At 46.3% G+C, this 23417-nt stretch overlaps 1 protein-coding gene across 1 annotated transcript in view; it reads left to right on the top strand.

The window, feature by feature from the left end:
- Positions 1-12178: 12178 nt before the first annotated feature.
- clip2 (CAP-GLY domain containing linker protein 2) overlaps positions 12179-23417 on the top strand; it is a gene marked incomplete at both ends in the record, with an annotated part of 54378 nt that continues 43139 nt past the window's right edge. The window contains 2 exons of the mRNA XM_084449819.1: positions 12179-12293; positions 18525-19060. Coding sequence (XP_084305945.1) covers positions 12179-12293; positions 18525-19060 — 651 coding nt within the window. The remainder of the gene's footprint in view (positions 12294-18524; positions 19061-23417) is intronic.

Here is a 23417-nt window from a genome sequence, read left to right as displayed (position 1 = left end):
GCATTGTGTGGTGCTGCACTGGATTATGCCTTTAATGTTTAGATTTAAAATTTGGTAATTTTATCCAAAGTTCCTTGCTCAAGGGCACAACGGTAGGCAATGATTGTCAGGTAGCCTGGCCCGGTCTTAAACCAGCGACCGATTGGTTACAAGTCAGATGCTCTGACCACTGTGTTACCTACCGCCCAGATTACAGAATACAGTAGGTCTTTATGTGCAGTCAGGGATCAAGGCCATTGGGCTCTGATGTTTCCAGAAGGTTTTTTTAGGAAGTGCATTCTTTCTGTGTAGGCAGAGGAAAGCAACCAAACAGATACCATAGATACTGTCCCACAGAAAGACATGTACTGTACAAAGAGTTGTTAACATTGACCATAACACCATTTTGAGAAAGTATTGTTCTTAAATTAATGGATTAATTTTTTATGATTAATATTTTATCGGTATCAACAAAGGTAGACAGACATCTGGCAACAATTCAATCACTATACATGTAACTAAGTAGCCATAGCAAGAAATCGGCAGTTGGTGCACATAGGCTACAGTCCCATAGAAAATATACTGGGTACAGCCATGTAGAAACATGGAGATGTAGAAACATAACACCAACACACATGAAACAAAACAAAAACAACACAAAACAAAAAAAGGGGCAATATGAAATTAATATCAGCAATGATACAATGGTGTACGTGCATAACGAACATACAGTAGGTAGTCAAATTATTCAATAAATGCTATTTCAGTCAGTTACATCTAGTCAAATAGGGCCCTAGAGTGAGACATAATTTCCATTCGCCCTCACCTAAGTGAGCGTGATATCGCTCCCACTTCTGGAGATACAGTTCCACTCTATTGAGTAACCGGAATGAGAGCTTTTCTAGTGCAGATAGTTTACCCAACTGGATGTACCACTGAGCAGCAGTAGGTGCAGAGGAGGCTTTCCATTTCATGATAATAAGTTTCCGTCCTAGCATGAGAGCTGTTTGGACCCACTCTGCTTCTGGGGAAGTTAACTGCTTCAAAGCTGCAGGATCACCCAAGATATACAAGCAAGGAGTGAAGGGGGTGTCTCTGCCAATTATTGTGTGTATGTAATCATGAATAGTTAACCAGAACTCCTGCACATTTGGGCAACTCCACAGCATATGAACCAGAGTGCCATTCTCATTGCATCTCCAGCACCCTGTATCCTCGCGCAGCCCCACCCTATGCAATCTTGAAGGAGTCCAATACACTGTTCACTATTTTAAATTGAATTAGTCTCGTTTTCAATTCCCTGGACATTTTCTTTAGGTTTCTAAGGATTAAGTCCCAGCCTCCCTCTGTGAACGCAACATTGAGATCAGCCTCCCATGTAATTCTGAGGGATGCCGTGTCTCCATCAGAGTTGAGTAGCAGCATAGAGTAGTAGGCCGCAGCCTCGTGACCCTTCCCAAAGATGTCCAGAATACGGTGCCATATATCCAAACTAGGAGGGGCCCCAGAAGTTGGTCCAAAGGTCTGTGTCAGTAGATGCCTTAGCTGAAGGTATCTTGTAATGGATTTTTAACTGATCTAGCCAAAAAGGATTTGCCAAGATTCGCTCAAACAGGTTAAGTCTGGTTTATTGAGAAAACATACGAGCGCAAGGACTTCAGGACAACGCACGTGAGTGGTTCATCCAAGAGAAGTGCCGCAGTCTGGTCTTGCGCGGCCTTATATTCAAGCAATACACAGGTATGGCGCTTCCAGGATGTGATTGGCTAACCCATTGTACACATATTAACATACATTTACATATTAAATGGCAGGCGTCATCAACAGTGGTCGAGAATACAGACACGTGACATGAGAAAAGGTGGTAATTCTTGCAGGGACAATGGGACAAAGGATGGTTATTCTGGAGTAGACAACGTCTAGGTGTGTTGACCTCCTGGAGGTCATTCTGTCATGAATTAGGTTAGCACAGCTATGTGAAAGGTTGAGGGAGGTGGTGAATTACAAAGGAGGTGATGAAACAATTTCTATGACAATTCCCCGGTTTGTGCCTAACCAGGCACATAAAAATATAGAAATATCAAATATCAAATCCAAACACAAAGTGTAAACATTCAGCTATGCTATACATGTGGAAAGGAAGTAATCTCCTTCTTGTCCACTAGGTGGAGCAGAGTAAAAAGGCCTGAGAATTTTATTATGAAATATTTAACAAAAATTAGATTATTTTCTTTCACATGCAAATCATGCACCAAAACTCCTTGGTTCAGAAATTTGACAGGAAACAAGGTAAAAAAGATGACATGATTACTAGTCTAAAAAGGGGACAACCATTCACCAAAAAAACTTGATTTAAAGTTTGACAGAAACAAGGTAAAAAGATGACATGGTTACCAGTGTAAAAGGGCAAAAAAACTCTTGATCAATTTAGAGGAAAAATCCAAAGAAATAACCCTTCAAACTCATTTATCAGCTCATGTTTCAACCATTGAAACTCTTCTAAAACAAATATGATATTTCTTCAAGATAATTTCAAAGTTCATTCACTCCTGTTGGGAACAATCGAATGTCATTGGGGAAACAAGGCGACTCCTCTTCTGGATCGCAGCTTCCATGTTTGCGACTCGGGGTAAAAATACTCCGAATTCGTGACGTTTTTCCCTTTGTTGACGTCACCCTAAAGTTTGAACAACCCGCCTCCACTCCCCCGCACCGCCTCCACTCCCCCGCACCTCCTCCACTCCCCCGCACCTCCTCCACTCCCCTGCACCGCCTCCACTCCCCCGCACCGCCTCCACTCCCCCGCACCTCCTCCACTCCCCCGCACCTCCTCCACTCCCCTGCACCGCCTCCACTCCCCCGCACCTCCTCCACTCCCCTGCACCTCCTCCACTCCCCCGCACCTCCTCCACTCCCCCGCACCTCCTCCACTCCCCTGCACCTCCTCCACTCCCCCGCACCTCCTCCACTCCCCCGCACCTCCTCCACTCCCCTGCACCGCCTCCACTCCCCCGCACCGCCTCCACTCCCCCGCACCTCCTCCACTCCCCTGCACCGCCTCCACTCCCCCGCACCGCCTCCACTCCCCCGCACCTCCTCCACTCCCCCGCACCTGCTCCACTCCCCTGCACCGCCTCCACTCCCCTGCACCTCCTCCACTCCCCTGCACCGCCTCTACTCCCCTGCACCGCCTCCAACAGAAATCTGTCTGCCTCCCGCACCTGCTGTCTGCGCCGTTTCACCATCTATCCAACATGGTAAGGCAGCTCTGAACCCTTTCTCATCTTGAGAATAATTGAATAGTTGCAGTCTCTTAATTTTATATAATTTGTACGTTTTATAGGCCTAATTGTATTTGTGGTTGTCATACATATTGGGAAGTTTTCACCATGATCTCCGTGTCTGAGTAGCCAACCTAGCTAATGTTAGATAAACGAACCATAACCGTTAGCTGTAATTGGCAACAGTTTTTAAAAAGCTGTCTGATCCAGCTAGCTATCTGTCTTTATCCAGCATGTTGACGTTAGCTAGCCTAATGTTTGGAATGTCAGCTAGCTGTGTTAATTATCCTAGCATGCTAACGTTAGCTCTCAATGCATTTGCTTTTGGTAACGTTAGCCCTCCAGTGCAATGGCAGAAACACAGCGCACCATACTGTACTCTTCCCTGGCATAAACACAGCACCATACTGTACTCTTCCCTGGCAGAAACACAGTGCACCATACTGTACTCTTCCCTGGCAGAAACACAGCGCACCATACTGTACTCTTCCCTGGTATAAACACAGCGCACCATACTGTACTCTTCCCTGGTATAAACACAGCACCATACTGTACTCTTCCCTGGTATAAACACAGCACCATACTGTACTCTTCCCTGGCATAAACACAGCACCATACTGTACTCTTCCCTGGTATAAACACAGCGCACCATACTGTACTCTTCCCTGGTATAAACACAGCGCACCATACTGTACTCTTCCCTGGTATAAACACAGCACCATACTGTACTCTTCCCTGGCATAAACACAGCACCATACTGTACTCTTCCCTGGCAGAAACACAGCACCATACTGTACTCTTCCCTGGTATAAACACAGCGCACCATACTGTACTCTTCCCTGGCATAAACACAGCACCATACTGTACTCTTCCCTGGCATAAACACAGCACCATACTGTACTCTTCCCTGGTATAAACACAGCACCATACTGTACTCTTCCCTGGTATAAACACAGCACCATACTGTACTCTTCCCTGGTATAAACACAGCGCACCATACTGTACTCTTCCCTGGCATAAACACAGCACCATACTGTACTCTTCCCTGGTATAAACACAGCACCATACTGTACTCTTCCCTGGCATAAACACAGCACCATACTGTACTCTTCCCTGGCAGAAACACAGCACCATACTGTACTCTTCCCTGGTATAAACACAGCGCACCATACTGTACTCTTCCCTGGTATAAACACAGCGCACCATACTGTACTCTTCCCTGGTATAAACACAGCGCACCATACTGTACTCTTCCCTGGTATAAACACAGCACCATACTGTACTCTTCCCTGGTATAAACACAGCGCACCATACTGTACTCTTCCCTGGTATAAACACAGCACCATACTGTACTCTTCCCTGGTATAAACACAGCGCACCATACTGTACTCTTCCCTGGTATAAACACAGCGCACCATACTGTACTCTTCCCTGGCATAAACACAGCACCATACTGTACTCTTCCCTGGCAGAAACACAGCACCATACTGTACTCTTCCCTGGTATAAACACAGCACCATACTGTACTCTTCCCTGGCATAAACACAGCGCACCATACTGTACTCTTCCCTGGTATAAACACAGCGCACCATACTGTACTCTTCCCTGGTATAAACACAGCGCACCATACTGTACTCTTCCCTGGTATAAACACAGCGCACCATACTGTACTCTTCCCTGGCAGAAACACAGCACCATACTGTACTCTTCCCTGGTATAAACACAGCGCACCATACTGTACTCTTCCCTGGCATAAACACAGCGCACCATACTGTACTCTTCCCTGGTATAAACACAGCGCACCATACTGTACTCTTCCCTGGTATAAACACAGCACCATACTGTACTCTTCCCTGGTATAAACACAGCGCACCATACTGTACTCTTCCCTGGTATAAACACAGCGCACCATACTGTACTCTTCCCTGGCAGAAACACAGCACCATACTGTACTCTTCCCTGGTATAAACACAGTGCACCATACTGTACTCTTCCCTGGCAGAAACACAGCACCATACTGTACTCTTCCCTGGTATAAACACAGCGCACCATACTGTACTCTTCCCTGGCATAAACACAGCGCACCATACTGTACTCTTCCCTGGTATAAACACAGCACCATACTGTACTCTTCCCTGGCATAAACACAGCACCATACTGTACTCTTCCCTGGCATAAACACAGCACCATACTGTACTCTTCCCTGGTATAAACACAGCACCATACTGTACTCTTCCCTGGTATAAACACAGCACCATACTGTACTCTTCCCTGGTATAAACACAGCACCATACTGTACTCTTCCCTGGTATAAACACAGCGCACCATACTGTACTCTTCCCTGGTATAAACACAGCACCATACTGTACTCTTCCCTGGTATAAACACAGCACCATACTGTACTCTTCCCTGGCAGAAACACAGTGCACCATACTGTACTCTTCCCTGGTATAAACACAGCACCATACTGTACTCTTCCCTGGCAGAAACACAGCACCATACTGTACTCTTCCCTGGTATAAACACAGTGCACCATACTGTACTCTTCCCTGGCAGAAACACAGCACCATACTGTACTCTTCCCTGGTATAAACACAGCGCACCATACTGTACTCTTCCCTGGTATAAACACAGCGCACCATACTGTACTCTTCCCTGGTATAAACACAGCACCATACTGTACTCTTCCCTGGCATAAACACAGCGCACCATACTGTACTCTTCCCTGGTATAAACACAGCACCATACTGTACTCTTCCCTGGCATAAACACAGCACCATACTGTACTCTTCCCTGGTATAAACACAGCACCATACTGTACTCTTCCCTGGCAGAAACACAGCGCACCATACTGTACTCTTCCCTGGTATAAACACAGCGCACCATACTGTACTCTTCCCTGGCAGAAACACAGCGCACCATACTGTACTCTTCCCTGGTATAAACACAGCACCATACTGTACTCTTCCCTGGTATAAACACAGCGCACCATACTGTACTCTTCCCTGGCAGAAACACAGCACCATACTGTACTCTTCCCTGGTATAAACACAGCACCATACTGTACTCTTCCCTGGTATAAACACAGCGCACCATACTGTACTCTTCCCTGGTATAAACACAGCACCATACTGTACTCTTCCCTGGCATAAACACAGTGCACCATACTGTACTCTTCCCTGGCAGAAACACAGCACCATACTGTACTCTTCCCTGGCATCAAATCTACTTGCACCAGGTGCAAACTGTGCTGTAAGGTTTCCGAAGCGATAGCCTACCAGAACTGTTGTGAGCGTGCTGTGTTGTATAGGCCAATACAATAGGCAACGTTACGAAGTCAAAGTTGGATATAAGTCAGTTTGTCTCCACAAGAATCTCCCGATTATCTCTCGCTCAAACTTAATTCGATATAATGTAGACTTACTGATAAATAGCCTATTGTTGTAATTTATGCTGTTTTGCATATGCAAAATAACGATGCTATTACTAATCGCTTTTATAATTTGTCCCCTTTTCTTGTAGCCAGATCACTACATTTCCAATACTGGGACTCGGGAGGTCCAGGTCTCTTCAGGGCTCTGGAGGTGTGCAGGTCCTGGAGGGCAGGTTGGGACTCGGGAGGTCCAGGTCTCTTCAGGGCTCTGGAGGTGTGCAGGTCCTGGAGGGCAGGTTGCAGCCAATGTCACCTAATGATATTATTATAAATATGTTACAACACCGCCCTGTTTTATGAGAAAGTAGCCTATGTCTTAATTTAATGTCATGTTGTATGCGCAACAATTGCCTCGGAAAATAAAGACGTAGTCCTACCCGTGCGGGTTTTTGTCATTTATTTATTCTCACATTGAGATCTTAACTTGATCAAACACACCTGCTGTGTACTGAATCGTTTGTCCTAAGGTCTTGTATTGCAGCGTTGTGATGCGCATATAGAGGCTACTGTGCTAAAATTATGACTACATTTTAGGGTGGGTGGAGGTGAAGATATTAAGTCAAGTTATGTTCCTTTCATAATTTACAACTCCAAATAATTGTAATTCTGCAAAACATTCTGAAAGTTGTGTAAGGCTCATCATCACTGTGGCATCTGCTCCACATAATGTTGATCATCCCAGCACCTCGATCCAACCCAACTTCAGGAAGCATTGCGCATTTTGGGATTAAACAGCTCCAGTAGCGATATTCTATTATAACCAGAGGGCATTACAATAACATTCAAAACGAGATCTATTGACTGCATGACCTGTTAGTCTCCAGACTCCGGAGTAGGCTATAGCCCTTGACCTGTTAGTCTCCAGACTCCGGAGTAGGCTAGCCCTTGACCGCTGCGCTCACGGCCCTCTGTCTCCAAACTCATCCATTATGTTGAATCGCTGCGCTACGCATGCAGTCTGCCACATATTAGTAGGATCAGTAGGCTAGCCTATATGTAGGCTACATCCCCAGCCCCTTTCTGCAAAATGTATTGTGTTGCCTTTGTATGTGAAATGAGCTATAATGATTTAATTGATCTGACCAATAATCAGTTATTGCAGTGGTATTCCGCTCGATTCCTTACATCACCACAACTGACAGATGTTGAACCCAGAACAGTAACGTTTCAGTGTTCAACTGGCTTTGTTGGACACCTACTAAGATAAATAACGTTAGACTGGTGAACAATGCGGATGTTATGTCGGTTTCACAGCGCAAATGATCTGTCTTCTGGTAAGACCCACAGTTGCAATTATTTGACTAACTAGGTCTATACTGTTCGTAGCGGGCTGAAAGCTATAAGTCTAATAGCCCAAGCCTCTAGTCTAGCTAGTCTAACAGCCCAAGCCTCTAGTCTAGTTAGTCTAATAGCCCAAGCCTCCAAGCTTGCGTGGCCGGCTGCAGGGTGCTTTTTCCTCTGTCGTGGGGGAGACGTGTCGTCGTTATACCTTTATCGTACTTTTCCCAAATAGGCCTAATGCAAATTCGAGGATACGGCCTGTTAGGTAGCGTGTATCTTTATAATGTTTGGGGGTTAATATAATATTAAGGACTTTGTAAATGCCCCTGGTTAGCAGCTAGAAAAATGGCTATTGATCTGGCTGTTGTGCGATCTAGCTCTTGTTGTCTAGCTCGGAGCGGTGGTAGCTATGGTAACGGGGCACACGTCTGTCAATCATAATGATTCCAGTTGGTCATTTGCTCAGAGAACTGTCAATCAGTTGTAATGAATCACGCCCAGTTTTGAGTGAGTGAACTTTTTGAGTGGCAGATTCAGACCTATAAAAACATATTTTAAAAGAATTTTTATGGATGAATTCTGAAATAGTTAAACACATTTGTTTTGTTGTTGCCTAAAGATATCTGGAAAGTGTTATATTGAATTACCATGTTAATCCTTTAAGGAAGAGGCCAAAGTAAAATTTACAATAAATTAGTTTAATTCGATGCCTAGAAACATTGCAATTCATAGAAATTCAAATATTCATTTCCATTCACTTCCACGGTGTAGAATTATCCATAACCAGCTAACCCTACACAAATATGAGATATAAATGATCCAAGCCTTAACCTCATGGTCTTTATGTGTTTATGAACAAAATACATATAGTGTAACATATTCACAGCCTGTCATCATGTAAAGTTAAACCTGAGCTGGATGCAGGGGCGTAGGTTTGATTTGAGCTTTGGTAGGGACACAATGGTTGTTGTTGTTTCACTAGTCTGGATTGAATCTGGGTGGTGGCCGAATCAGATTAATTTCCGTCGCCACTGATTGGGCAATGTGACAACGAATGACAAGGTTTATCTACAAAACCTACATCTGTTGAGTCAGACTATAATCTCACCTGTAACCCTGATGCATCTCCCGCCTGCCTCTCCAGATCCTCCCTTTCTGCTGCTTTGACCAAAACAATTCTAATGTCAATTTTTGTCTTATTTTTTTCTGGTCATAAAAGGGAAATGATTGACAATATCAAACATACATGAAACACTCTTTTCCGTGTAGCCTACAGCCTATTCTGTGTTGCATATGAAATATGAACAATTACGCTGGACTTGGATTGAATTGCATAAACAAACCAGACGTCTCGTCTCGTTTGTTTAGCCTGTTATGCAATGCAGTGGGCGAGTGAACCTAGCTAGTCATTGCTCAAACCTAGGAGTTTGCAACGGTTATACCAAAACTGATTTATTACTAGCTAAAGACAACTGTTATGACAACATTACAGCACCTTATCTCTGCCTCAGAAAACGTTTACGAGACCTAACGTTATAGCTAATACAGCTCTGACTAGCTGCACCACCAGCACTAACATTACAGTTTACAGGCATTTAGTAGGACGCAAACTAAACTATTATCATTGATACAACTCTGTACAGAAAAATAATTGTCGGTCAACATATTGTATTCCCTATTGTTCAATAACTTCAATCTTACTTCTGCTTAATCAAAATTCCCGCTGTTGCCGACAGTTGATGCTCGATATCGGTGGGGGTACTGTCCCAGTCCTCTGTCCCCATCTGGCCACCAGAAGGCCACAGATTCTTGGTTTTCCCCGAACTCTTGGCGTTACCACATCTTGGGTCAAATCTTACTCATTGGGCAGATCACATCAGTGAATTCAACCCTGAACAAGATTAGCATTTTTATATGGGCAGACCATCACACACCACGCCACTATGAAGATGTGCTGTGTCACAAATTGGCTCAATCTATTTTGGTCTCTTGTCTTTATTAGATGCGTGAGGCAATGACTGCGGAGTGCTTCACATGGTGTCCAGTTGAATATCGATGGACGAGCAAGACCACGTGATTTAATTAAATGGTGGCATTTGTTAGGCTATACTATAAATTCAATTAATCCATGGGCTAATTCAAATATCTCCGATCAATAAGTCAATAATAATTAACAACTGGGCCACTTCAAAGGATATACTTTTTTTCTAAAATGTTTTGTGCTGTCACCGTGGTTCTGCAGAGCTATTTCGTTTGCACAATAATTCCTCTAACGTGCAGCTAGACCGTTAAAAGGGTTAAAATGTATGTTTCTAGCCTAATTTCTTATTCACGGCTTAAATTATGCTGTTAAAGAATACATCGATACTATCATATAGGCTATAGTCTAATATTGGCCTACGCTACCGAATGAGTATTACGGTAAAACTTGGGGTTGTATAGGCCTTCCACTCATGACTTTCCTCCAGCTCCAGACGAGCCGAGGCGTCCACTTCCTTGCTCTTTGTTCGGCTGAGCCCGGAGGAGGAGACTGGCGACTGCTACCGACAGGGAGGAGAAAATAGGACAAAACACCATTGCGACTCAACTCAAAGATATTGGAAACGCTCCTCGCGTGTTCAGAAGTCCAATGCCACATGTGCGTTCTAGGGAACGATTTCCGTGACCCTAAACCTGATGAAGCTCGATATTGTGTTGCTGATGCTGCGTTGCATCTGAAGCTGCCATTCGGACCGTACACCCGACGGGGACGTGGCGTTATTTCATTGTAATAAAGATAGCCGATTGAAGTTATCTACATTTCTGAAAGCCGCATTCTCGAGATGACCCGGTGTCTTAATTAATCGCTGATACTGCGGCTCGCATCCTGCCAGACGATCCTTCCAGCCTCTTGCTGAGCATCCATATTTGCATCCTTGTGTGTGGGTACAGGGAGTGGCAACCTCCGGATCTATCAGACGAGCTGCGGATCCCTCTCTTGCAGGTAAATTTAAAGTTCGCAGGCTTTAGGATAAGCTACCCTTACGCATCAGCTGCAAAAAGAAAGGTATGCGCTTCTTTATTGTATTGTATCATCTAATAACAGATGTTGAGCTGAAGTGGACCCGGTAGACCACGCTGCAGTGTAACAATGGAACAAATGTGCGTTGTTAGGTTGCGCATTTTGTGTTCACATACGCTTCTCCCAAAACATACATTGTCATGGGTGCTCAATAATAGGCTATTCGATTTTAACATGAATCAGGCGGGTGTGAAACTCAAGATATTAGTTGGTATGAAATGGACATCTTATTCAATAGGCGACCCTAGCCCACCTTGTTAGCGAAGATTAGTAAGCTTCTCAAATTGATAGATTGTAGCTTTCAATCTGTCTGAGAATCCTACACGTCAAATAAGACATCTCAGGAGGGCACGGCTACTACATACATCCACACAGCACATGACAATGTTCATGTCATTGAGAAGCCATTGATGTCTGTAGGCTGTTAGACCAGAGCGATGCTGATCCCTAGCTATGCGTTATTTCTCTTCTCTACTGGCATTCCTTCAACATGTGCTCTGCAGTGCATTTGGGCTTCTGGATTGTTAGGAGTGAGACAGGCCTAGTATGATCTATTCATTCATGAGTGTGTTGTCCACCATAGTCAGACCAGCCCATCAACACCCAGACGTGGGTCAGTACCCTAGAACCATCTTGATGGGATGAATTACAGCAGGTGTCATGAGGGCAAGACCCAACATCTGAGCTTGGATCTGAACAGGACTCACCAGCATGCAGTCCTTGACACAGTCAGCTGATCTAGTTGGTGAACCATTGACCTTACAGGTGCTATTTAGTCCAGTGTGTAGTAATGTAGACTTTACTTTGACACTTAACAGATGATTGATTAAAAGTGAGTTTATTGAATGGTTTCTATTGTAGGCTGTAACCTAGGTACATTAATGGTATTTAGACAGCTTGAATCATACAGTATAGACACAGCACCAAAAGGCTAAAATCATTTTCATCAAGCCAGCCTCCTTGCCCAAGCAGTCCACAGAGGCCTGATATCAATACTACTGCTGATCCACGCTGTTCTCTCCCCTCATCCCAACAGCTGACATGGAAAGGGCCGGTCGCCATTCACACATCTAGCGCCTCAACGCCGAGCCCTCCACAGCTGAGGAACATTCTCAGCTCCCTGCACACCTCCGGCTGAACACTATGAACATGCTGAAGTCGAGTGGACTCAAGATCCCTGGTAGAGGGCCCAAACACTCCAGCCCGGTGGGACGAACCTCAGCTGGGTCAACTTCCGGCGCCGTCGGACCCAAAGACAGTGAGTTCCTTCATTCCTCTAGACCCTCTGGGAGAGAGAACGGACTTCCTGGTATCAATCGTGTCAGCTAGTCGTCCCTGAATGAGACCAGGGATTCCTTTTCTAATAGTTGACCATTTTACTGTACATCGGTTGCAACTGTTAGCCTGTGTTTACTGACAACCTGTCATGATGACATGTTGCGCAACATTTACCTTAAATGCCTCGACACATTTTACATGCATCATCATCTACGACATGAAGGTTGACAATACACAAAACAAACTGCAATATGACACACACACACACACACACACACACACACACACACACACAGTGACAGATGCACAGATGCAGAGACAGTACTGTACACACTTATGCAGACAGAGACAGTCTCATACTGTAGTTGTAGTTAATTCCCCTGTTTTAGATCACGTGACACGACGGCCATTTCAGGCTCAGATGCACATCCTAGTGTGAATAACACCAGCCTAGTGTGTAGAACACCAGCCTAGTGTGAATAACACCAGCCTAGTGTGAATAACACCAGCCTAGTGTGAATAACACCAGCCTAGTGTGAATAACACCAGCCTAGTGTGAATAACACCAGCCTAGTGTGAATAACACCAGCCTAGTGTGAATAACACCAGCCTAGTGTGAATAACACCAGCCTAGTGTGCATAACACCAGCCTAGTGTGCATAACACCAACCTAGTGTGCATAACACCAGCCTAGTGTGTAGAACACCAGCCTAGTGTGAATAACACCAGCCTAGTGTGAATAACACCAGCCTAGTGTGTAGAACACCAGCCTAGTGTGAATAACACCAGCCTAGTGTGAATAACACCAGCCTAGTGTGCATAACACCAACCTAGTGTGTAGAACACCAGCCTAGTGTGAATAACACCAGCCTAGTGTGAATAACACCAGCCTAGTGTGTAGAACACCAGCCTAGTGTGAATAACACCAGCCTAGTGTGCATAACACCAACCTAGTGTGCATAACACCAACCTAGTGTGCATAACACCAGCCTAGTGTGAATAACACAGATAACCACAAGGCTGATATGAGCCTCTAACCACAGGGCTGATATGAGCCTCTAACCACAGCCTCTAACCACAGGGCTGATATGAGCCTCTAACCACAGGGCTGATATGAGCCTCTAACCACAGGGCTGATATGAGCCTCTAACCACAGGGCTGCTATGAGCCTCTAACCACAGGGCTGATATGAGCCTCTAACCACAGGGCTGATATGAGCCTCTAACCACAGCCTCTAACCACAGGGCTGATATGAGCCTCTAACCACAGGGCTGATATGAGCCTCTAACCACAGGGCTGATATGAGCCTCTAACCACAGGGCTGATATGAGCCTCTAACCACAGGGCTGCTATGAGCCTCTAACCACAGGGCTGATATGAGCCTCTAACCACAGCCTCCAACCACAGGACAGACAGTCTGGGTGCTGAGGCTGACTAGATATCCGCATGAGTCTGTATGGGACAGCCATCAGGGGCAGTTAGAGCCATGTCAGGGGCAGTTAGAACCATGTCAGGGGCAATTAGAGTCATGTCAGGGGCAGTTAGAACCATGTCAGGGGCAGTTAGAGCCATGTCAGGGGCAGTTAGAGCCATGTCAGGGGCAGTTAGAGTCATGTCAGGGGCAGTTAGAGTCATGTCAGGGGCAGTTAGAGTCTTGTCAGGGGCACTTAGAATCATGTCAGGGGCAGTTAGAGCCATGTCAGGGGCAGTTAGAGTCATGTCAGGGGCAGTTACAGTCTTGTCAGGGGCACTTAGAATCATGTCAGGGGCAGTTAGAGTCTTGTCAGGGGCACTTAGGACCATGTCAGGGGCAGTTAGAGTCTTGTCAGGGGCACTTAGGACCATGTCAGGGGCAGTTAGAGTCTTGTCAGGGGCAGTTAGAGCCATGTCGGGGGCAGTTAGAGCCAGGGACAGGGAGAGTCATGTCAGGGGCAGTTATAGCCATGTCAGGGGCAGTTAGAGCCGTGTCATGGTTCAAGTTGACTGTGGAATGCAGTGAGGGGAGGGCGAAGGACAACAGGAAGTGGAGTTGTGGATAGTGAGAGCCAGACATGCGTTAATGTCTTTAGCAGCGCATATGGCTGCTATTAGAGGCCTCTGGCCAGAATACTAACATAGTGTTGCTGTAGTTGCAATGAATTCTGTATATTTTCACGTTGTGTTTGATAGTGAGAGGGCAAATACTGAGGAATATATCATTCCTCATCTTTCCCCCTTGTCAGTGTCGGTGAAGGATTATGTTTTCTTGTTGAAAGGTGCTAGTTAAATGCCAACCGATGCCTTTTCCTAGATTTTTTGCTGTTTTCACACCAACTCCATGCGCAGTGCAAATTTTGGTGTAAGTAACTAGCAATAGAAAATGCATATCAATAAGAAAAATGCATTGCTTTCTACGTCTTGCAGCAATTAAATTTAAAGAGCTACAGTATTGTACTGTAACCTTTGCATGCCTAAAATCTCAGCCTATATCCAGTATTTGAGGTGTGGGAGAGGGCGGGGCATTTGACGAGGTTTACTTTTTTTTTCTTTCTGCTCCTCTTGCCGCCCCCTGCGAGATGCCGCCCTGGGCCTAAATACACCACTGGGAGCAGCTGATAGTCCTGGTCCTGTTTGAGGAGCAGCTGATAGTCCTGGTCCTGTTTGAGGAGCAGCTGATAGTCCTGGTCCTGTATGAGGAGCAGCTGATAGTCCTGGTCCTGTATGAGGAGCAGCTGATGGTCCTGGTCCTGTTTGAGGAGCAGCTGATAGTCCTGGTCCTGTTTGAGGAGCAGCTGATAGTCCTGGTCCTGTATGAGGAGCAGCTGATAGTCCTGGTCCTGTTTGAGGAGCAGCTGATGGTCCTGGTCCTGTTTGAGGAGCAGCTGATAGTCCTGGTCCTTTACCTGACCCCACTAATACCTCCTCAGCAGTCTGGACATCAGCGTTCTCTAACTGGCTGCACAGGGAATCCGGTTTTAGAGCGGGTCGTTGACCAGGTAGCTGTCTGCTCAGCGGATTCTTAAATCCCATTGAGTTGATCATTTCCCAGAGGCCAATGTGCACGCTATTTTCTAATCCTATCAATATTTTGATTTCCAAAAGATGTATTATTTGAAATGTTGATGTGTGCTTCTTTTCAGACCCATCGTGGTTCCTTGGTAAAGTTTGCATGGTGTTGGTGCCCCTTCTCTTACCTGTGAATGTTCGAGGTCAGGCCCCTGTGGACTGAGAGAATGAGTTTCCCCTCAAGGCCCAGTCTCTCTGTCCCTCTGCTGCTGTGAGCGCTGTGACGGCCCCTCAACCCTGCTAGCTGTCTGCTCACGACCTCCAGCTGCTCTGAGAGGACAACAACAGCACAGCTATTAGCTCGAGGTCATATCAATTCCTCTGACACTTCACACTGCTTCACTTCCTCAAAAACAGAGGTGGAGAGAGAGAGCAAGCCACAAATATACGTGTGTACAGAATACATGAGAGGAGAGAGAGAGAGAGAGAGAGAGAGAGAGGAGAGACAGTAGTCTTTGTAAGGAGAGAGGCAGTAGAAAGAGCTAGAGAGCAGAGGAAAGCTGGAGAGAGAAAGGGAAGGAGGGAAGGAGAGAGAGAGAGAGGGGGGCGTGTGAGCGAGGGAGAGAGAGGGTGAGGGGGTGTTCTAGGGAGCTGTGCGGGGGTCATTGTGTGAGGCTGGTGAATAGTGGGATTCAGATGGTGGTGGGAGGTGGCCAGGCACAATGGTGAAACCAGGCCTGTGTTCTCTCCCTCCCTCCCTCCCTCTCTTCTCTCTCTCTCTCTCCCTCTCTCCCTCCCTCCCAGCCCAGATCCCCTTCCCCCCTCCACCCCTCCGTTGCCCTGGCAACCCCGGGACATGGGCTAGCTCTGCACCAGACTTCTATTTTTTTTCAGTGCACGTCCGTGTCGGCTGGCGGAGACTTTTCATGACGTGGCTGAACGCCACGGGGTCACAAGGTCACGATAGTAACTCTCTCACGCAGCGATGCGCTACCGCTCGCGAACACGCTTCATCTCAAACAGCTACTTTGTTCATGGCAGCACATGAATTCACATCCACACACGCTGCACACACCCTGCTACATCACATACTCACCCTGCTACATCACATACTCACCCTGCTACATCACATAACGCTGCACACACCCTGCTACATCACATACTCACCCTGCTACATCACATACTCACCCTGCTACATCACATACTCACCCTGCTACATCACATACTCACCCTGCTACATCACATACTCACCCTGCTACATCACATACTCACCCTGCTACATCACATACTCACCCTGCTACATCACATCTCACCCTGCTACATCACATACTCACCCTGCTACATCACATACTCACCCTGCTACATCACATACTCACCCTGCTACATCACATACTCACCCTGCTACATCACATACTCACCCTGCTACATCACATCTCACCCTGCTACATCACATACTCACCCTGCTACATCACATACTCACCCTGCTACATCACATACTCACCCTGCTACATCACATACTCACCCTGCTACATCACATACTCACCCTGCTACATCACATAACGCTGCACTCACCCTGCTACATCACATACTCACCCTGCTACATCACATACTCACCCTGCTACATCACATACTCACCCTGCTACATCACATAACGCTGCGAGTGCAGTATGTTACCTCACACGCCCCCTTCTACACTGATACATGACATCACCGCACGCTGCTCACCTTGGCGCAGATGCAACCTCCCCCTGCTGGTGGATAAACACACTTCGTCCTTGTGCCATTGTCCTGGCGGTCGTGGGACAGATGGGGTTTTTCTTTGATAGCAGAGTGTGTCCAGCTCCTCAGAGACTCTCTTACTATCTCTCTAAATCTCGTAGCGATGTGGGTTAATGACGCTTTAACGGCTCGGGAGGCCAGTCTGAATATGGGATGCAGTTTGTATGCTAAAGCAGATATGCTGGACTGAGGGCTGATTCTAAAGCCTTTACAAACACACATTAGTCACAGCCCAAGAGATGCTAGTATGGGGGTTAGAGAGGGATCCTGGACTGTGGCCCAGAGCAGAGGGCAGTTTATCAGCTCTGCTTTAGCATTATCCCAGTAGTATGTTTTCCTAGCAAAGACGCCTGCTCAAGCCCAGGGTGTGACAGGGTCAAGTGTGAATTTGAAAGTGGTTGAGGCTTTTTTTCTGTGAGGATTGGTGAAGTCTTTACGCCTTCAAGAAGAACTATTCACGAATGAGAAACGTCAGATACATTTCAGACTGATTATATGACCAAGCAAAAGAAATCCACTCTGTCCAAAGCCATGGCGTTAACCCATGTTTAAACACACCGTCAGTGTTCCGCTGGTCAGGCTGAAGAACACCCAAACCTCCCATCAGTCTCACATCACAGCATATGGGAGCAGCGTTGAGCCCCTCCCCCAACACAGGGGTCAGAGAGACAGTCCTGGCACAGACCAAGCACACACACACACTCACACACACACACACGCACGCATGCGCACACACACAAACACAAACTCACATACACAAACTCACATACACATGCACAAACTCACATACACAAACTCACATACACATGCACACTCACATAAACCCCAGACCTACACTCAGACCTGATGGTGCCCTGCTGCTTATTCTCCTGCCCCAGGGGACCCAGCCTCTGGGCAGCATGCAGCCTGGAGACAATGAGCTCATGTTAGGGTTGATCACCAGGATATCAGAGACCGTCTCTCTGACCCACGTCCACTAGGAACTAGAGTCACACCTGGCCTCATGTAGACTGTGCTGGCTGGAACAAGCAGATTCTTCCCTGGCGTTTGGTGACATGGTGATATTAGATTAATAGAAACTGGCTAGAGGGACATTAGCAGACATAATGAGAGTGACCACAGCAGGTTTGGCGCAAACATCCTGCAATATTTATTTCTATATATCTTTGATCATAGCCTATATTGATCTGTGACAAGATGTATCTTCTGTATTTCAGCACTGGTGTCTGTATTGCATGAAGTGGTCAACTGTTGGCTGCGTGTGACCTGATGTAGGACTGATGTATTGATTGCCCTGAATGTGATGTTATTTTTATTTCAGTGCTGCTTTTATTTCTCGCACTGCTGCACATCATCGTAACCATTGAAAGAGAATACAGTATATTAAGAAATGCTCTGAACTAAGATTGCGTGACACAACCTGATTGAATGTCCCTCACCTCCCCAGACCCCCCTCACAAGCCCACCACCCCAACCCCCAGCAGCAACGCCTCCGACAAGTCCAGCTCCAAGACCTCCGAGGTGGGAGACGACGTCCTGGGGGACTACGTGGTCGGCGAGCGCGTCTGGGTCAACGGGGTCAAACCGGGGGTCATCTCCTACCTGGGAGAAACCCAGTTTGCCCCCGGACAGTGGGCGGGCGTGGTCCTCAACGACCTTGTGGGCAAGAATGACGGTTCGGTGGGCGGCGTCCGCTACTTTGAGTGCCAGCCCCTTCAGGGGATCTTCACGCGCCCCTCTAAGCTCGCCCGGCAGCTGGTCGGCGAAGGCGATGCCCAGTCCACGGATTCGCTGACTGCTCAGAACCTAACGCTTCACGGCGGGAATGCTGCCCCCGGTGGTCAGCGCGTGGTCATGCCGCTGCGGGAAGGCATGCTCAACAGCTCCGTGAAGACGGGCAACGAGTCGGGGTCCAATATGTCCGACAGTGGCTCGGTTAAGAAAGGCGGGGATAAGGATCTACGAGCGGGCGACCGCGTTCTGGTGAGTCCAACGTCTAAACACCCATCCGTATGTATGGAAGAAGACACAAAGCTCTGATAGTGATTAAATATATAGAGACATTCTGCACCCTGTGTACCAAATGTGATTAAATATATAGAGACATTCTGCACCCTGTGTACCAAATGGGCAAGATCAAAAGCATAAAGTATGGAAATTGTTTTGGTGCGATTTCATGTTGTGAGTAAAATCCACGTAGAAGAAAAGCAGAAAACTGGAGGTTTCAGTAAAGGCCCTCCACGGGGAGGGATGGGAGATGACCCAGTAATGTTCTAGAACATTCAGACTACATTCCCAGTTCACAGCGGAGCTGTCCAAACCACGCTCATACAGACGCTTGAGAGAGGGGAGTTGAGTCAGAAAGCTTGGGCGGTTCTGTTTGCATTCCTACCAGAGCTCACAGGCTGCCGTGTGAAGGGCTCTCTCACCCAGCCACACCACAGAATGTGTAGGACTCTACAAACAAGGATTGGCCTTGGGTCAAATTGCCTTCCATTTACTCTTGAGTAGCACTAAAAGCTTTCCCACTGGTCAATATTGTAAATCACATTGGATTACTGTCTGGAGAGACCCCCACTGACACATTGATCAGCCTCAGTTTCCCAGGCTCCCCCACGCCTCTTCCAGTTACGGCTGTCATCCACAACGTGTCTGTGAGGAGGAAGAACCTTCAAATGGCCACCGCTTCTTCGTGAAGTATCAAGGATGGGTTTTTGAACTATGCTTTGAATTCAGTTGTCATTCCCAATTTGTATCCCTATTGAACTCAAAATCCTTGGAATGTTCTTGTCGAGTGTTTTGAAAAAGAGGTTCTCCAAAGCGTTACTGACAGACAACAACCCAGTACCCACAGGTTCCCATGAGCCTCTCTCTCTGTGCCTGCGTGTAGCATTGAGCTGTACAAGAGGTCAGAAGCACTCTTCACATCCTCTTATCTTATTCATACAGTTTGTATTGCATTGCTCATTAGTAGCGCTCACCCGCTGAGGTACTAATAAATTCCACTGTAGCCTTCACAACATTCTCAACAGCCTTCACCCTCTCCATCCAATCACAACCCAGCACTACTGTTCAAACCAAGGGCCAGAGGAGGCCAGATAAAACCTCATACCATTCAGAAATATGAATAAAACCTCATACCATTCAGAAATATGAATAAAACCTCATACCATTCAGAAATATGAATAAATCTTACTCTTTGACACCTTGAGTAATCATTTGCTCCTACTCAGATGCCCACTCTTAGTGTTTAGCAGCGCCAGCCCAAACCTCTTCCCTGAGGGGGTATTGGGGGTCTGAAGGCCTAATGGAAGCTCAGTCACTGACAGGGAACATTAGCATCCCCTCTCATGATCTGAGGATCATGTTATGAGGGGCTGAGGTCACACTGACTGACAACAGAGCCGTGATCAGACTGAAATCTGAGACCTCGTTCATTTATCTATGGAGGACAAGACATCCCTCATCATGGGTTGTTGGAGGGAAGACGAATGCCTTCTGGAAAGAGACAGCCAGGTTCTGTGACTAACATCACCAACATCTCCGATTGCTCTGGAGCTTTTGATCTCTGGAGAAAGGGCCACCCAGTGCCAGAAGCCCAGGCAGAACGGGATCATTCTCTCTGAGTTAGCTGTGGTGTTTAACCGTAGGGCTGCTCTTTAGCTGTGGGTTTTAACCGTAGGGCTGCTCTTTAGCTGTGGGTTTTAACTGTAGGGCTGCTCTTTAGCTGTGGGTTTTAACCGTAGGGCTGCTCTTTAGCTGTGGTGTTTAACCGTAGGGCTGCTCTTTAGCTGTGGTGTTTAACCGTAGGGCTGCTCTTTAGCTTGGGTTTTAACCGTAGGGCTGCTCTTTAGCTGTGGGTTTTAACTGTATGGCACCTCTTTAGCTGGGGAGTACAAGAACATTTGATTTACTTTTTCTGACAAGACTTGTGTTTAACAATTTCATCATGCATATTTTACAGTCATTTTGTGCCTTGCCTCGGCTGTTAGCATAGTTGTAGCAATTTCGGTCCTCTATGTATAATACTGTAGTTCAGTACCACACTTATCCCTTCAAATAGCCTTACTGTTCAATGCAGATAGGCCATGATGCAGCCTAGTAGTTTATAATTAAAGAAAGCTAATGCCAGTTGCTTCAACAAAAGCATGGCAATTCATTAACACGCCAGACTTTACTGTTGTGTGTGTTGAGGAGAGCTGTGTGAAGTCTCTTTCTGCCAGGATGCAGCCCTGTTGAAGCCCATTAGGAAGGAGAATCCCCTCCACGGCTCCCCTGTATCCTATTTCCCTGACTCTGCTCTGCACCAAGGACGCCTCAATGTCCTTCAGCTCCATGCAATCTAACTCCTCAGTATCGCTTTTTCCATCTGGGCTCCAAACAGTACGTCCTCAAGGGCTGCTGCACTTCGATAGGATGGAGAAATGTCAAAGTGAGGTTTGCGTGACAATCCCTAAACTTTTCCTTAAGTGGCACCACTGCATTTGGGGGTGAAACAAGGAACAGTCCCCAATCAGTATTTATTATCACTAAAACCACTAGCAAATGTTTACAGCTTAAGGTGAATACAATCTTTTATCATAGTAATTACGTCAGTATTATGCAGGTATAAGTGCAAGATTTGCATACTGTATTCTATTCTAACTTCCAGCACTAGCGTTAGCCACCCTCAGTAGCCTACACACACAGTCTGAACTGTAGCTATGCGCCACATTGGTGCTAAAACATCTGAGCACTGGCTCATAGACAAATAAACTTCCATCTGAAATAGCCAATGATATCACCGCCCCATGCGGTGGTGAAGCCCTTCTGCTGAGTTTGTGTTAGTCACCTCCCTGTCCAACTCCCAGACAAACAGGAAGCAGAGTAAAGCAGGACCCATGATTAGGCTTAACGCTGATTCTAGCTTTCTTGGCTTCTAGCTCTGCGGTCAGGACCACTCAGTCAGTCTGTAGTCTGCGAAGTCTTCTGCACTAATCCATCCATCTATTTAAATGTTTCCACAAACCGCCCTCTCCTGTGTGTCGTCTCAGTTTTGCTTGTTCACGGTCTTTCTGAGAAGGTCTGTGGTCCGCTGAGGAGGCGGGGTTGCAGATGGAATGTCAAGGCTAGCTCAATAACATTGAGCCAGTACCGTGTTTGGACAGGACAGGTCTTGGTGTTCCTCACATGTTTGGATAAGTAAGGTTTGGGTTGCTTTCAAGCTATGTCTGTTTGACTTAATCGGTTGACAGTTTTTAATGTGCATCATGCTATGTAGGTTAAGGTAGCCTAAACACCAAGAGTTCGGAGGGACTGGACTTTCTCTGGATTTTGTTATCACTGTAGAACGTCATAGGTGATGTGTCTGTCTGCCACGTCGAGTTGCTAAGGACTAGTAGTTCTCATCTCAGGCAGGAAGAAACTGTTAGGATGCTTTTATGACAGGATAAATATTTCACATGCCTGTGCTGCTCACCATCCGGGCTGCAAGGTTACTGATGAGGCTGCACTGACAACAGCCTTACACCAACCGACTTTTCAACCGATTTCACTGTCGCAGACAAATTTCCAACGTTGGAATAAAATCCTGAGAGTTTTGCTAGACTCGCAGCATGCTCCTGTCGTCTTTATTGTTTGGTGTTGTCGTCTTTATTGTTTGGTGTAAGGTGTCAGTCCAAGCTGTCTTAAGTCAGTCTTTCTCTCGTCTTGACATTCCGATAAAATCAACATGTTTAATATTATCGGAAGGTTTTATGCAAATGCCTCTGCATGATCCCAGTCTTTGCAAAATCTTATAGTCTGTGATTAAACCTCAATACATTGAGTTTAGATGTGAAACAGACTTTAGTCTTTTGAGAGTATTTTCAGTCTTCTAGTGTATGGTACAGTAGGCATAATGAGAGGATTGCACTAGCTACAGGTACTACTGATTTGATTTGATACTGTATTCACAGGACAGACGGTATAGGCTACAGGACATTTTTGTACTGTATTGGAGTCAAGATTAGCCAGTTCTGCCGTATAAGCCTTGTAGAGGAGTTATATCTGACTCTTGTTTCAGTGTGTTGCCATCTCATACCATTTAGCCAACAATACTGTATCTCCTCACAGCCAGAAGCAGAATCAGTATGGCCGTCTGTAGAAGAGTTGTCCTCTGGCTGGTTTGGGAATGAAAGCTGTACAGGGTATTGCCATCATACCGAATCCCCACATATGAATTTACTTTTCTTCTTTGTTTGGATCAAGTTTTTTCTCCTCTCCCCTCAGAATTTAGACTAATTTCCTTGTCTTGCACCATGGAGAAAGAGACTTGTACAGTTATTGTTTTTTTTAGCTGGATGATGTCACTGTTTAGCCC

This window comes from Borostomias antarcticus (assembly GCF_949987555.1).
Source record: "Borostomias antarcticus genome assembly, chromosome: 15".
NCBI lineage: Eukaryota > Metazoa > Chordata > Actinopteri > Stomiiformes > Stomiidae > Borostomias > Borostomias antarcticus.
This window is presented reverse-complemented; position numbering and strand designations above follow the sequence as displayed.